The sequence below is a fragment of the Lupinus angustifolius genome, chromosome LG01, assembly GCF_001865875.1.
Source record: "Lupinus angustifolius cultivar Tanjil chromosome LG01, LupAngTanjil_v1.0, whole genome shotgun sequence".
Taxonomy (NCBI): Eukaryota; Viridiplantae; Streptophyta; class Magnoliopsida; order Fabales; family Fabaceae; genus Lupinus; species Lupinus angustifolius.
Genome location: NC_032009.1, coordinates 30,572,128 through 30,587,880, shown reverse-complemented (window position 1 = coordinate 30,587,880; position 15,753 = coordinate 30,572,128). Strand labels below are relative to the sequence as shown.

Below are 15,753 nucleotides of genomic sequence, written 5' to 3'. Positions count from 1 at the left end.
AATTTAGGAAAGTCTCTTATTGTTTGGGAATTGGATGATGGAGAGGGAAAAGAACCCTCTAAAATCTAAATGCATCTATATTTATAGTTTCCTAAATTTAGGGTTTTTTATAGACAAAAAAAAATATCTAAATATTTTTAGTAAAATTATATATTATTGTGAATTTCTTATCGTTAATTACAATTTTAAAGAAAAAATAAAAAATATTCTAATATTATTATTAATTTACTTTCCTTTATCTAAATTTCATACTCTCAAATAACAAACAAGTGAGAGAATGGACTTCCTTTCCCTTTTGCCCTTTAATCTCTCTCATTCTATTTCTCTCGTAACTTCCAAACATAGCCTTATAGTAATGTTCGCATTCAGTAATATTTGCCTTATGAAATTTACTTCAAAAATGACAATTGAGCTTTGTGGGTCAGGTGGGAAGTATGAACATTATCTGTGTACTTGAGAGAAAAACATATGGAACCTTAGGTCACGTACGAGAAAAAACAATATTAGGTTATGAATCTTAGAATTACGAAACTCAAAGTCCCCTTTATGAATGCTTCAACACAACAGTCTTGCAATGTTATGAGAATAGAAGCCAATTTCATTGGAAGAATCTCTCTACTTGCAAGTAGCATGGCCCATCGGGTCTTAGCAGTATGATATTGAGCACTTTGTGGCTTCTGGACCGCACAAGTCATTAAAAATGGTCTCAATTGAGATTTTTGTAACAAGGGCAAAGCTAATCTCAATTTGAATTGTTTTGGGATTCTCATTCTCATCAATTTCACCATGTCTAAAACTTGTCTCCATACACTCTTACCTTCTATAAGGCATCCATCTTCATATTAATTAGCCACACTATGCTGGAAGAATTGTCCCTAGTTGTTAGTAACATTTACCTTAAAGTGATTAGTAGTAAGTAGTACCTTTGTTCTCTTACAATCCATATCATGTGGATCACCTCAAGCATTGTAACAGGGATAGCATGATTTAGTGGACAACTTATTGCACCTTAGGATTAAGCATAGTGAAGGAACTCATAATGGAAGAACCTGATGATTTCGAATAGGGATCAAACTGAACGGTTTTCCTACCACTTATATATTCCACATTTTTGCAACCATAGGTTTAACTTGAGTAAAGACTCCAATACCAATTCTAAGCGGCATAGTGAAGCAACAAAACAGTACCATAATTGCAATTGTATGATATTGAAATTTTGCCTGAGAAATGACCACGCTGGAAGTAACATCAATGTAACGAGGCTAACTTGACAATAGCAGTAACGCAATGACAGTAAAAACAATTGCTGAGATACTGATAATCGCAGTAAGACTTGTCCAATATACCACATTCTTGTTAGCACATTCATCGGATACTTGACAAACAACATGGGCCTCTCCATGCTTAGAATATACACTCAACAGAATTCGCAATGTAAAATTTGATGAAGTTCCAAACTTAATTATCTGGACATGAACCTGTTCAAGCAATTATAGAGAAACACACTTTAACCACATAGAAAGCTGTGATTGTGCTGGAGGACGAAAACAGCGGATGAGGAATGTGGCAGCGATGAACAATGTGAGACAGTGGCAAGGATGGTAAAGAGCATCTGGCTTGAGGAAAGTGAGTGCACAAAACTAAAAGTTCCACATTGGATGTATAAAAAAACACTAGAAGGGTTTATAAATTGTTAGAATGCACATAGAAAACATTTTATTTAATTCATTTCCAATCTAGATAGTTAGAGAACCGGTGCAGACATAGCTCCACTGATTGCACATTACCACTATCTCAATGTTGCATCACAGGGAGGGATTCTCCACCACCAGAACTGATTCTCAAAATGTTAGTTCATTTCAAAAAAGGCTTATTGAACAAATACTTCACTAATCTATTCACTCTAACCCGCAACACTGTAGCTTTAGTTAAGTCTATACTTTCAGATGGATAAGTGATAAGTTTCCCATTCCAAGTCCCCAAATTCTAGTTTGGATGGAATCTAATCAGAATTTTTTTGTACCAAGCATATATGATATAGTTCTCATCCATTACATTGGGATTTAGGAGTCTAAAAACAAAACTATATTCTCTGAAATCTATAATTGATAACTAAAGTACAATGTTTAATGCCACTATCTTCCTACCTTAGTGATGCTACTCATGGACGAGCAAAGGGAAGTAAAAAGTGAGGAGTGTATCTCAAATATAAACTCCATCTGTTTATTCTAAATTTGGCCATATGATTCCGCCATGATTAATACAACAAGCGATGTCCAACCCGTGAATGGATGGGTCCCTTTTCCCTTGCCCTTAATCTGATCATACTGTTCCCACAAAAATCCAGTTTGTTGATAATTCCGTACTATATTTCTGCAGTAAGATGGACATATAGTGTTTAGAAAACCTATATCTGTAAACAAGATCCCAACAATACCAAACAATATCCAACAATACCTAATTAAATTGCTTCTCAGTTCTTCATATATAGTTTTAGCTCTCTGCTGATATGGTCCATTCTCTGCAAGATTCAATCTAAAAATTAGTTTGAGAAAGGCATGAGTATGTAAATATTTACAGATATTTTTATCTGGGCAGTCCAATATACCTTTTGAGTAATAGTGGAGTGCTGAAAGAATTCTGTAATTCATGTTTATCCAAATTGGACCTCTCCAATATGGAGCATCATGCTCTGTATTGCGTTTCATGTACATGGAACTGCGACAAAAAAATATAACTTCTGGTTCACTAGAAACAACATGATGAACAATGTCACTCGAATTAGATTCATTAAAAATTCATTAGAGCATGGGTTTTAGACCTAGTTTTGGCAAGAGAACGTAGTCCATAGTCAGTCCATAAGAGGCTGCGATTAGAAATGAGTTCAAGCTGCTTTTCCAGAATCCATGATCCCTGAATAAGACAATACCAAATTTGAATGTGTCTAATTATGAAATAGTTCAATCAAGAAAAGAGTTCCAAGTTCTTGACACAAAAATAATGCCATTCAGAATAGACGAGCATTACTTACAGGTGGAATGACCCTTGCCATGAACGGGAACAAACTAACATAACCAATGTGAGGAACCAATCTCAAGTCGGGCCTCTCCAAAGTATCCCGGACAAGCTTGCGAGAAGCATGACCATGTACTGCCTCCACTTCTTTCCATTTAAGTTGAACCTAGCATGGTTAAGCTTGTAAGGGAGATTTCATCTTCAACTTGAATAGGGACCTATGCACTGCTGATCTTGCGACAGTACGCATACTACTACTAAACATAAATAACTCGACTAGACAGTATACCTTTTCTGTATGATTCCCAAAATCAAAATAAGCACCATATGCATCATCAAAATGCATCTGCGTGAACATCAAGCACAAATTAGGTATGCACATAATTATGGTCGCAATGAATTGACTTTCTAGTGCCACCATGCAAATATTTAATGAAAGTCAACTGCATGTTACTTTCAAGTTTCAATTAACCATATAGTTGTAGAAATCAGATTATTTTCTCTATATTAAACTGCATCAATCATTCATGATAAACACAGAAGATCTTCCTAAGACAACTTACAATATACAGGAAGCACTGTCAAATTTCAATGACCAAGATTATTTTTAATTAATGTTTTTATACTTAAGGTCATATTTCTCAATAATTTAAGAATTGCGAAGGTTAAAAAGGCCTAGGTGAGAACCTAAAGCTCTACTCATGAGACTTGCATTTTCCAATTGGAAAACATGATTTTACATTTTGAAGAAAATGGTGAAACAAAAAATATGCAATATTATCCTAAATAAGTAAATAAAGCCTTATGCTTTTCCATAAAAATAGTTATATATAATTTGTTTTCCATGCGATTTCCAATTCTACAAGTACATGTGTTTCCTTTTATCTTCCTCCCTTCTCTATCCCCTCTTTGCTCACTCTTGCTCCTATTCTAGTTCTGCGTCATCATCAGAGATGTATATGCAGAGATGCATAATGAAACATCAAAATGTGCAAAAGCTCCAAAGAAGGAAGGGGAGCAAAGGTAAATACCTGGTTCAGTAACTCAAGATCTGATAGTAACTTTGCAGTAAAACCATAATCCTGCACCATTTCATTAAGTTTGTCAATTAAATTAGGTGATTTGACCTTCTGCTGGAATCTAAGTTGTAAAATGCAGTACTAAAACACTGTTGAATTCTATTTTTCAAATTATACCTTCTCAGGTTTTGTTTCCTTATCCAACAGCTCTTCAATGGAACGCATACAATCTGCTGCAAGTAACATCCAAAATCTAAGATCCAAGTGGTGTTCATCACCGCTTGGATGTGAAGCACGTGGATAATCATCTAATCCCGAGGACAGTGTCTGAAGATGACAGAATTTATGTCAGTTAGGAGCATGTGGCATCATTAACAGTAACGAAAGCTTTGTCATAATCGACCATCATAAACACCAATTGCAGTTTTATGCGATCCTTAGATGTAATGGCTTCAAAGAACAACATAGCTGCAAGTGAAAATTCTATGTTTTGTATGAGTATCTATGACTTTATATTTTCTTAGTAAGTAGTAACAATAGGAAAAGCAACCTAGTAAGGTCAATGTTTCGGGAAAAATAAATCTTACATATTGCACTCTATAATGTTAGTATCACCTTGAGAAGAAGCCTAGAACAAATGTATGCAGATCTATGCTTAATTAAATTTCTACCCAGTTGTAATAGCAATCTATTATCTATCAATTAATCTCATATGTTGCTGCCTTAACATTATCTTCAGTTTTATGAATCTACATGGCTGGTTTGGTCAAGTTAATCTTCTGAGCTACCAATATGGTATAGTTTAGATTGAGAACGTAAATGAAGTATAGAAAGAAATTCGAAGTAATAATACTAAGAATTCATATTATGACCTTGGGATTTAATTCAAGCATTGTCCTATTATCCCTTCCATGCCAATAGTAGCTGCCCATCTGATTCCCTGTATTAAATAGAGGTGACAACAATACAAAAATATGTCAGAAAGAAACAAATTTATTTCCAACGCACAAATGCAATATAGAATATACCTGACTGAGTTGTATTGAACCATTGGAACCATGCTTCCAATCGAACAAAGGCACGATCCAGGAACAGAGAGATCTCACTTCTATCCATCGCAGTAAACTCATTATTCTTCAACCCATTGACTATATCTGAAAAAGTAGAAAGCCATATTTTTAACCACTTTAGGACAACATAGAAAAAATAATGTTTTTCTTATTGTTTTATTGGGAGGACATTTGTTCAACATAACTATAAAAGGGAGGACAATAACTTTTATGCGCTTAAATAGAATTTTAATAGAGAAAAAATGTATACACTGTTAGTTTGTCATCCACCATTCATTTTTTATCATCACCGACTCTTCAAAAAAAGTAATACAAATGAATAGTGGATGATGTAGTAATTGTGTATAAATCTTTACACTGACGGTGCATAAATATTACACTCATCTTAATATCCCATATGATTATATAAATCTACCTTCATTTTTAAGGATCTATTCAGTTATTTTATGAACTGAGTAATTTTTAAAAATGCAAGTAACACAATAGCATCAAAACCTTAACGACTGCTTTCCAGCAAGCCCCGAGAAAATTCAACATGTACACAGCATCATCAAACCAATGGTGTGCGTGCTTGATGCCTCTGATCTAAAATGTAAAACTCATAAACTACCTATTAAGAAAAATCTTGGGTATCATCAAATCTAGCTCAACTATGCATGATTCCCAAGTTAAATGAAATAAAAAATGGAAAGAAAGTTGACACTGAAGTGACAAAAGATAACCAGGCAGGAAGTTGATCATCATCATCCCTCAGTGAAGAGTAAAGGTTATGAAATTAAGCATGCAGTTCAGCTATTAATTGCCTTCTCAAAATTCATCATCCCTCAGCGCATACTAAATTAAGCATGTAGTTGATCTAAAAACAGCACATAAATTCATAGAAAACTTATCAAAAAAGAGGAAAATAGAAAAGGAGCATGGCAAAATTACCGCTTAATACTAAAAACAGAGTCGGAGGATTTCCATTTGTTGGATGCTGAGGAACAAATTCTGCGGGGACCCTACTGCAAGTATGGAAGAATCTGTGTCACTATAACAGCTAACACACTGCTATAATTTGAACAAAAATGTTATTTTTTCACTATACCTTAGTGCTTCAGCCCCCAGAATTTGTTCACGTGGAATCCATCCATCAATGTTCATCAAATCTAACCAGTGTCCAATGATATCCAATGAAATATGAATATCCCAACGCCTGATTAATGCCCATATATGCAAATAAATCATATTTAAAGACCACGTATTAATTGTTTAAGATAATACCAGTAAGCCTTGTACAGTTACGTAAATACAGTGCTTATCCACTTATGGAGAATTTCAAACAAAACCAAGTATCATGATGACAATGGCAGTGGTGATCATGGATACAATTAGCCCAGGACACTAACCATATTAGAAGTTGGTGAAAACCTTCATCCCATAAAAATCCTCTTGGAAAGAAGGATCGACTTGGTACAGCTGTGTAAAGCTCAGCAGGCCAATATGGTATATAACTAACATGTTCATTAAGCTGCCAAGGAAAACAATCAATGGGATATGGTTATATATCTGATTTCCAAATTTCTGGAAACTAATTAAAAGTACAAAGGACAGCAATGTGAACATGTGATAGTGTAAAAAGGAAAAATAAACCCACTCACAGCAATTAATTAAAGAATAGCAATGTCAAACTGTTAGAGTATGAAGGCAAACAACTGAAAATGAATATAGACCTAGCAAGTGATACCAGATCTCTTGTGCAGCCTAAAATAATCTCTGATAAAGAAAATTGCGAGTTTTCAGCAAAAAGATGAATTACATAATAGATCAATGTTTCACAACAACTCATCTAATTAGACCTCTATAAAGAATTAAAGAACAAAATAATGACACCATGTTAGAATCCAATTGCAAGGTACCCACATCAGAAGTATAGTATTCTGGTATGGGTTTTATTTGGCTTTCTGGATCTCCAACCACAACTAAACAGCTAACTTTGTGGGGTGGTTGGGTTCTTTATTGATCTTCAGCGTTATTAGCTAGTTAACTAGCTTATCTTGATTTCTTAACTCTCTGAACCCGTTTAACTTTCTCTTAATATCCATCACATTCTGAGTCCATTAAATTATTATTTTAATATCCATTAGGAATCCTCTGTTCTTCTACTTCCTTCTCCCTTGTCTCTCAAATTTCTTCTTTGCCCACAAAAAAATAAAACCAATGAAGAGAACTTCCACATTTATGATGTGATAGATCAAGCTATATGCTATTAGGTGGTGGCATAATCTTCAATAAGGACTATAAAAACAAACTGAAGTAACTTACATTAACAATCCTTGGAAGAGCAATGTTTGAACGACCATAGAAGTAGCCAATGCCACCTAATAAGTTTCCAACAGCAGCCATACCAACAGATACAGACTCCGAATCCACCTGGTAATCCACAACTATGATAAAGAATTTACTTCTACCAAGCAAAAACTTCTTAATGAATTTAATCACAATCAAATCAAACTTCATACTCAGAAAACATTGGAAGACCAAATAAAAAGAATAAATCATTGACAAATTTGAAAGAGAACTAAAAAATGAGTACCAGGGCAATAATTTTAAATACCTTCTCAGTCAACTTGAAAATTGTCTCGAACTTTTCATCAAACGCTTGTTCCTTATCTTTAAGTAGATTAGTCAGTGAAGTGCCTAACATTAAGCGGAAGAAACATTCAGACACTGATTTAGCAAGCTACTGTCAAATAAGATAAAAATATTTATAAATTTAGTAAAGAGCACCTTAGCTCTCAAAAATATATAGTAGTTATACATGAAAATATCCCAAACGGCAAACTAAAAGCCAAAATAAATGAATTTGAAAGAAAAGTAGGCATATCTTCCCAATTTTAACCATAACAGTAATTAACACAAATTAGTAACACAATTGTATAAGGCCGTATAATGTTTGTCCACATGAGAAGCTTCTTAGAGCAGTGATCTATTCCTACATCAAAGTTAACAAGTAAACTTGTTTCCCTTTCTCAGAGAGCACATAAACATATGCGTCATATTTTGGCGAAATTTTATAAAGGAGTGGAAAAACCTGTAAGATTACTGATACGCTCCTCTACTCCTGAGCTTTCTGAATCAGTTCCAGAAATAAGTGCAATATCTGCTGTGAAAGGAAATCCACCAACAATCTACAGCAAACAAATTATAAAAAATCCAATTAAATAGAAATGAAGCACGAGTGACAGAAAAACCATATCTGAAAAGATGCTTCCAAGCACAAGTGACACTCCATTTTGGTATCATGACATGTGCTAGAGACATGAACACAAACACTTGAATGACACATGACAAGCATGCAATTTAAGGTTAATGCATGTCGTGTCCATGTCCCACAGTTTTTAGAAATTCATGTGTCCTTGTGTTTGCTTCATCATATGTATGTGCCAGAGCCTGCTTCATATCTTCTGAGAGTAGTCGGAAGATATGTATTGACATAAGTGTGTGTCTTTATGTATGTGTGAGTGAGAGAGAGAGAGAGAGAGAGTCCAGAGAGAGACTCATAATTAAAACATCAAATTTGTTAAATGAGTCTTAAAAAGTGTATAAGCTTTATTACCTGAAAAACTAACACATTTGGAGAATCATCTAATGAATCAGATAGCTGCAGTCGAGCATGCTTTCTTATCTACTAAGACATGCACATAAGTAGAGTAATCAAGGCAAAGCTTAAAAACAGTTCCAAAACCACTTACTCTGGAATTGCATTGAAACTATATCATGACATAAATTGAACCGAAATACCATAACATACTTGAGATGCAAGATTTTCCTCAACAAGATCAGACAAATTATGAAAGTGAGGTGTGTGAAATCCAGAATAATGCAGTTCCAAATTGTCCTGAAAAGGGAAAACAAAAGAAAGTGAATATGTGTTACTACTAAGAGAACAATGAATCAAGAGTGACAATTACAACATTAGGGCAAGAGAAGAAATTGATTATATGGACTGATTGATTGTTGAATTACAAAACAGGTCTGAAAGGTTTCATTTAAGCAGTTAAAATACTAAATAAGAGCACATTGCATGTTTGCTTCGAGATTCGAGAAGTAGAGATTCCCAGGCTTATCATATTCTTGAACTGTTTTGAAGAAGGAAACAAGATTATTGCGATAAGTGTAAGCTAATTATATGCAATTAACCATGAATTCCGTAAAAGTATCCAGTGCTAGTATGTGTAACACAATCTTTATATAACCACAACACTATTTCCTAGCATTACCATTGATTTTAAGTGTAGCTGCCAATCTCCAATGTCCATTCGAGAGCCAGACGCAAGTAAAGAATCCCCACGAATGTTCAAATTTTCTCTACTTAAATCTAGAACATTGCCACCTTCATCAGCCAAATAGAAAAAAAGCTGAGCACCCTCACCAAATTCCTCATTCCACTTAGACCTGAGGTTGGACCACAAGAACAAAGACATCCAATAGATAGAAGTCAATAAATAAGGCAATACTCAGATGCAGAGACTCATACAGGGAAACAATATGAATGGAATATTAAGATCAATGTTCAGTTATGTATTATTCATTAATAAGGCATGAGTTCATCTTCTCTAATTTTAGCAAACTTGCCATGGTGTGCACTCCTACAAGGAAAAATTACTAACCAAATTGTTATGCCTTAATTAAAAGTTAATAGCATCACTTACTTATCAATTTGCACATTAATCCGAACTGCCCAATCCCCTCCATAACCACTTCCATCTCCCTTTGATTTTAAAAACGTAGTAGCCAAATTCAAGCCATGGTCATCCAGCACTTGATGCCCAAAATCACGTCCGTCATGCTTTATCCACCCATAAGTGTCTAGCTCATCCTCATGTCTGCAAACATGTCGCAGGTGATATCTACCATCCTTCACGCCAATCCACATTAATCCAGCAATCAAAGATTGTGGAGTCCTGACATGACAAAAAAAGAACTAGTAAGAATATCTGCAGACAGAAATATTATCGACGCTACACGCCTATTTAGTGTTTTATGTTGCGGTATTGGTGTCATTGCGATGCAAAATGCAGCCGTTGCAGTGTGATTTTTGTGTGCTTATAAAATGTGTTTTGAATTTGATGTGGCCTGATGTGATCCAAATGTGATCTTATGTGTTGTGCTATGGTATGATGTGGCCGCATCATTATGATTATGTATCACACCACAATTGTGGGATGATGCAATTGCGGAGGCCACCGTAATCACAATATTGCAGCCACATCAGGTGATGTGGTCCACAATTTGATACAATGAGCATAATCATAAGCTCTAACATTAATGCCCATATATGCAAATAAATCATATTTAAAGACCACGTATTAATTGTTTAAGATAATACCAGTAAGCCTTGTACAGTTACGTAAATACAGTGCTTATCCACTTATGGAGAATTTCAAACAAAACCAAGTATCATGATGACAATGGCAGTGGTGATCATGGATACAATTAGCCCAGGACACTAACCATATTAGAAGTTGGTGAAAACCTTCATCCCATAAAAATCCTCTTGGAAAGAAGGATCGACTTGGTACAGCTGTGTAAAGCTCAGCAGGCCAATATGGTATATAACTAACATGTTCATTAAGCTGCCAAGGAAAACAATCAATGGGATATGGTTATATATCTGATTTCCAAATTTCTGGAAACTAATTAAAAGTACAAAGGACAGCAATGTGAACATGTGATAGTGTAAAAAGGAAAAATAAACCCACTCACAGCAATTAATTAAAGAATAGCAATGTCAAACTGTTAGAGTATGAAGGCAAACAACTGAAAATGAATATAGACCTAGCAAGTGATACCAGATCTCTTGTGCAGCCTAAAATAATCTCTGATAAAGAAAATTGCGAGTTTTCAGCAAAAAGATGAATTACATAATAGATCAATGTTTCACAACAACTCATCTAATTAGACCTCTATAAAGAATTAAAGAACAAAATAATGACACCATGTTAGAATCCAATTGCAAGGTACCCACATCAGAAGTATAGTATTCTGGTATGGGTTTTATTTGGCTTTCTGGATCTCCAACCACAACTAAACAGCTAACTTTGTGGGGTGGTTGGGTTCTTTATTGATCTTCAGCGTTATTAGCTAGTTAACTAGCTTATCTTGATTTCTTAACTCTCTGAACCCGTTTAACTTTCTCTTAATATCCATCACATTCTGAGTCCATTAAATTATTATTTTAATATCCATTAGGAATCCTCTGTTCTTCTACTTCCTTCTCCCTTGTCTCTCAAATTTCTTCTTTGCCCACAAAAAAATAAAACCAATGAAGAGAACTTCCACATTTATGATGTGATAGATCAAGCTATATGCTATTAGGTGGTGGCATAATCTTCAATAAGGACTATAAAAACAAACTGAAGTAACTTACATTAACAATCCTTGGAAGAGCAATGTTTGAACGACCATAGAAGTAGCCAATGCCACCTAATAAGTTTCCAACAGCAGCCATACCAACAGATACAGACTCCGAATCCACCTGGTAATCCACAACTATGATAAAGAATTTACTTCTACCAAGCAAAAACTTCTTAATGAATTTAATCACAATCAAATCAAACTTCATACTCAGAAAACATTGGAAGACCAAATAAAAAGAATAAATCATTGACAAATTTGAAAGAGAACTAAAAAATGAGTACCAGGGCAATAATTTTAAATACCTTCTCAGTCAACTTGAAAATTGTCTCGAACTTTTCATCAAACGCTTGTTCCTTATCTTTAAGTAGATTAGTCAGTGAAGTGCCTAACATTAAGCGGAAGAAACATTCAGACACTGATTTAGCAAGCTACTGTCAAATAAGATAAAAATATTTATAAATTTAGTAAAGAGCACCTTAGCTCTCAAAAATATATAGTAGTTATACATGAAAATATCCCAAACGGCAAACTAAAAGCCAAAATAAATGAATTTGAAAGAAAAGTAGGCATATCTTCCCAATTTTAACCATAACAGTAATTAACACAAATTAGTAACACAATTGTATAAGGCCGTATAATGTTTGTCCACATGAGAAGCTTCTTAGAGCAGTGATCTATTCCTACATCAAAGTTAACAAGTAAACTTGTTTCCCTTTCTCAGAGAGCACATAAACATATGCGTCATATTTTGGCGAAATTTTATAAAGGAGTGGAAAAACCTGTAAGATTACTGATACGCTCCTCTACTCCTGAGCTTTCTGAATCAGTTCCAGAAATAAGTGCAATATCTGCTGTGAAAGGAAATCCACCAACAATCTACAGCAAACAAATTATAAAAAATCCAATTAAATAGAAATGAAGCACGAGTGACAGAAAAACCATATCTGAAAAGATGCTTCCAAGCACAAGTGACACTCCATTTTGGTATCATGACATGTGCTAGAGACATGAACACAAACACTTGAATGACACATGACAAGCATGCAATTTAAGGTTAATGCATGTCGTGTCCATGTCCCACAGTTTTTAGAAATTCATGTGTCCTTGTGTTTGCTTCATCATATGTATGTGCCAGAGCCTGCTTCATATCTTCTGAGAGTAGTCGGAAGATATGTATTGACATAAGTGTGTGTCTTTATGTATGTGTGAGTGAGAGAGAGAGAGAGAGAGAGTCCAGAGAGAGACTCATAATTAAAACATCAAATTTGTTAAATGAGTCTTAAAAAGTGTATAAGCTTTATTACCTGAAAAACTAACACATTTGGAGAATCATCTAATGAATCAGATAGCTGCAGTCGAGCATGCTTTCTTATCTACTAAGACATGCACATAAGTAGAGTAATCAAGGCAAAGCTTAAAAACAGTTCCAAAACCACTTACTCTGGAATTGCATTGAAACTATATCATGACATAAATTGAACCGAAATACCATAACATACTTGAGATGCAAGATTTTCCTCAACAAGATCAGACAAATTATGAAAGTGAGGTGTGTGAAATCCAGAATAATGCAGTTCCAAATTGTCCTGAAAAGGGAAAACAAAAGAAAGTGAATATGTGTTACTACTAAGAGAACAATGAATCAAGAGTGACAATTACAACATTAGGGCAAGAGAAGAAATTGATTATATGGACTGATTGATTGTTGAATTACAAAACAGGTCTGAAAGGTTTCATTTAAGCAGTTAAAATACTAAATAAGAGCACATTGCATGTTTGCTTCGAGATTCGAGAAGTAGAGATTCCCAGGCTTATCATATTCTTGAACTGTTTTGAAGAAGGAAACAAGATTATTGCGATAAGTGTAAGCTAATTATATGCAATTAACCATGAATTCCGTAAAAGTATCCAGTGCTAGTATGTGTAACACAATCTTTATATAACCACAACACTATTTCCTAGCATTACCATTGATTTTAAGTGTAGCTGCCAATCTCCAATGTCCATTCGAGAGCCAGACGCAAGTAAAGAATCCCCACGAATGTTCAAATTTTCTCTACTTAAATCTAGAACATTGCCACCTTCATCAGCCAAATAGAAAAAAAGCTGAGCACCCTCACCAAATTCCTCATTCCACTTAGACCTGAGGTTGGACCACAAGAACAAAGACATCCAATAGATAGAAGTCAATAAATAAGGCAATACTCAGATGCAGAGACTCATACAGGGAAACAATATGAATGGAATATTAAGATCAATGTTCAGTTATGTATTATTCATTAATAAGGCATGAGTTCATCTTCTCTAATTTTAGCAAACTTGCCATGGTGTGCACTCCTACAAGGAAAAATTACTAACCAAATTGTTATGCCTTAATTAAAAGTTAATAGCATCACTTACTTATCAATTTGCACATTAATCCGAACTGCCCAATCCCCTCCATAACCACTTCCATCTCCCTTTGATTTTAAAAACGTAGTAGCCAAATTCAAGCCATGGTCATCCAGCACTTGATGCCCAAAATCACGTCCGTCATGCTTTATCCACCCATAAGTGTCTAGCTCATCCTCATGTCTGCAAACATGTCGCAGGTGATATCTACCATCCTTCACGCCAATCCACATTAATCCAGCAATCAAAGATTGTGGAGTCCTGACATGACAAAAAAAGAACTAGTAAGAATATCTGCAGACAGAAATATTATCGACGCTACACGCCTATTTAGTGTTTTATGTTGCGGTATTGGTGTCATTGCGATGCAAAATGCAGCCGTTGCAGTGTGATTTTTGTGTGCTTATAAAATGTGTTTTGAATTTGATGTGGCCTGATGTGATCCAAATGTGATCTTATGTGTTGTGCTATGGTATGATGTGGCCGCATCATTATGATTATGTATCACACCACAATTGTGGGATGATGCAATTGCGGAGGCCACCGTAATCACAATATTGCAGCCACATCAGGTGATGTGGTCCACAATTTGATACAATGAGCATAATCATAAGCTCTAACGAGATAAACACCATTCAATAAGTGCACTCCCGCTCTTAGTGGCTTGCACATGAACTTCATTTGATAAGCAATGTTAGTCACATCATTCACACAATAAGATCATACCTTGCACGAATTCCGAGATATACTTGTGGACGATAAGTTCCCCAGTACAAACTCTCCTTGTGTTCACCTTGAAACTGCGATTAACCAAATTCCATTCACAGTTTCACATACACGCCAAAATTCACTGAAACATAAACATTTCACAAATAACAATCAATAAGAAGGAAACTCGGAAGAAACCATTGACCTGAGGAAGGTCCATTATCTTCGCCGCGGGAAACGGAGTAACCGCACGAGGTAGCTGTGGCTGTTCGGAGTAATTTACGAGGCTACGGATCTGGAAGAAGATGATGAAGAATGCGACGAAGCTGATACCTAGCAACACTTTGAGATTGACACTGCTGTTGAAAATCGGAATTGTGCTTCCGTATTTGCTCCTCTCTCTGCGGCGCTTCAGATTAGGTTTCGTTTCGCCGCCGTCGGCATCGGCGGAGGATCGAACTCTGCTCCGGACGGTTGTTCTTCCGCTTCCCGCCATTTCTTGTTCCGGGAAATTACGTAATGCAATCAACGATCACGAATAGATCGGAAAAACTGAATGAAATATTGACACAGTAAAAAAAACTTAATTATAAAAAATTGTTTTGGCATGCAAATACAAGAATTTATTTATTTTTATTTTATTTATTTTAACTCTGAGTTCTGGAGTTTTGGTTTTGCAATATAGCAAAGTTGAGGAAGAGCAACAAGAGGAGTGTTGGAAACTTGGAATGGAAATTACGGTTAGGCTTGTTCTTGGATACACTTTGGACTGTATTAGCCCATTACACTCTTCGCAAAAGACCCGGGCTTTAAATTATATTAAATGTTCTTCTATTGTGTTATAAATTGGATGGTATGGGGTTATTACAAAAAGAGAAAAAAGATGTATAACTTGTATGTAATAGTGTTTTATACCATGTATTATCTATCTTTTTTTATATTGTCAGTATATTATTTATCATTCATTTTCAATCATGATTGACTTTTAAATAAAAGTAATTCAAATTAATGGTAGATAATGCACTGACTGTATATAAATCTTTACATTATCAATACATAAATATTACACTTTTACAAAAATAAATATTTCCAAATTTTGATACTTGAATATGTAAAAAGGTATATTTTTGTTCCCAAAAATTAGAATT

At 34.9% G+C, this 15,753-nt stretch overlaps 1 protein-coding gene across 2 annotated transcripts; it reads right to left on the bottom strand.

The window, feature by feature from the left end:
* On the bottom strand, window positions 1,826-15,327 carry LOC109359950 (mannosyl-oligosaccharide glucosidase GCS1-like). 2 transcript variants are annotated; one of them, XM_019604654.1, is made up of 22 exons: window positions 14,811-15,327; window positions 14,624-14,697; window positions 13,907-14,158; window positions 13,475-13,649; window positions 13,006-13,092; window positions 12,811-12,879; window positions 12,286-12,382; window positions 11,809-11,891; window positions 11,517-11,624; window positions 10,601-10,722; window positions 6,192-6,299; window positions 6,035-6,108; window positions 5,063-5,188; window positions 4,907-4,974; window positions 4,212-4,361; window positions 4,047-4,097; window positions 3,305-3,361; window positions 3,032-3,181; window positions 2,822-2,913; window positions 2,609-2,718; window positions 2,458-2,521; window positions 1,826-2,373 (listed from the first exon to the last, which is right to left on the bottom strand). In XM_019604654.1, the coding sequence occupies exons 1-22, from the start codon at window positions 15,099-15,101 to the stop codon at window positions 2,229-2,231; spliced, it is 2,553 nt and encodes an 850-aa protein (XP_019460199.1). In that variant the 5' UTR covers window positions 15,102-15,327; the 3' UTR covers window positions 1,826-2,228. The 2 variants fall into 2 exon arrangements, with proteins under 2 accessions (XP_019460199.1, XP_019460190.1); XM_019604645.1 differs by lacking the exons at window positions 10,601-10,722; window positions 11,517-11,624; window positions 11,809-11,891; ... (5 more) ...; window positions 14,624-14,697; window positions 14,811-15,327 and adding exons at window positions 6,493-6,614; window positions 7,409-7,516; window positions 7,701-7,783; ... (3 more) ...; window positions 9,367-9,541; window positions 9,799-10,053.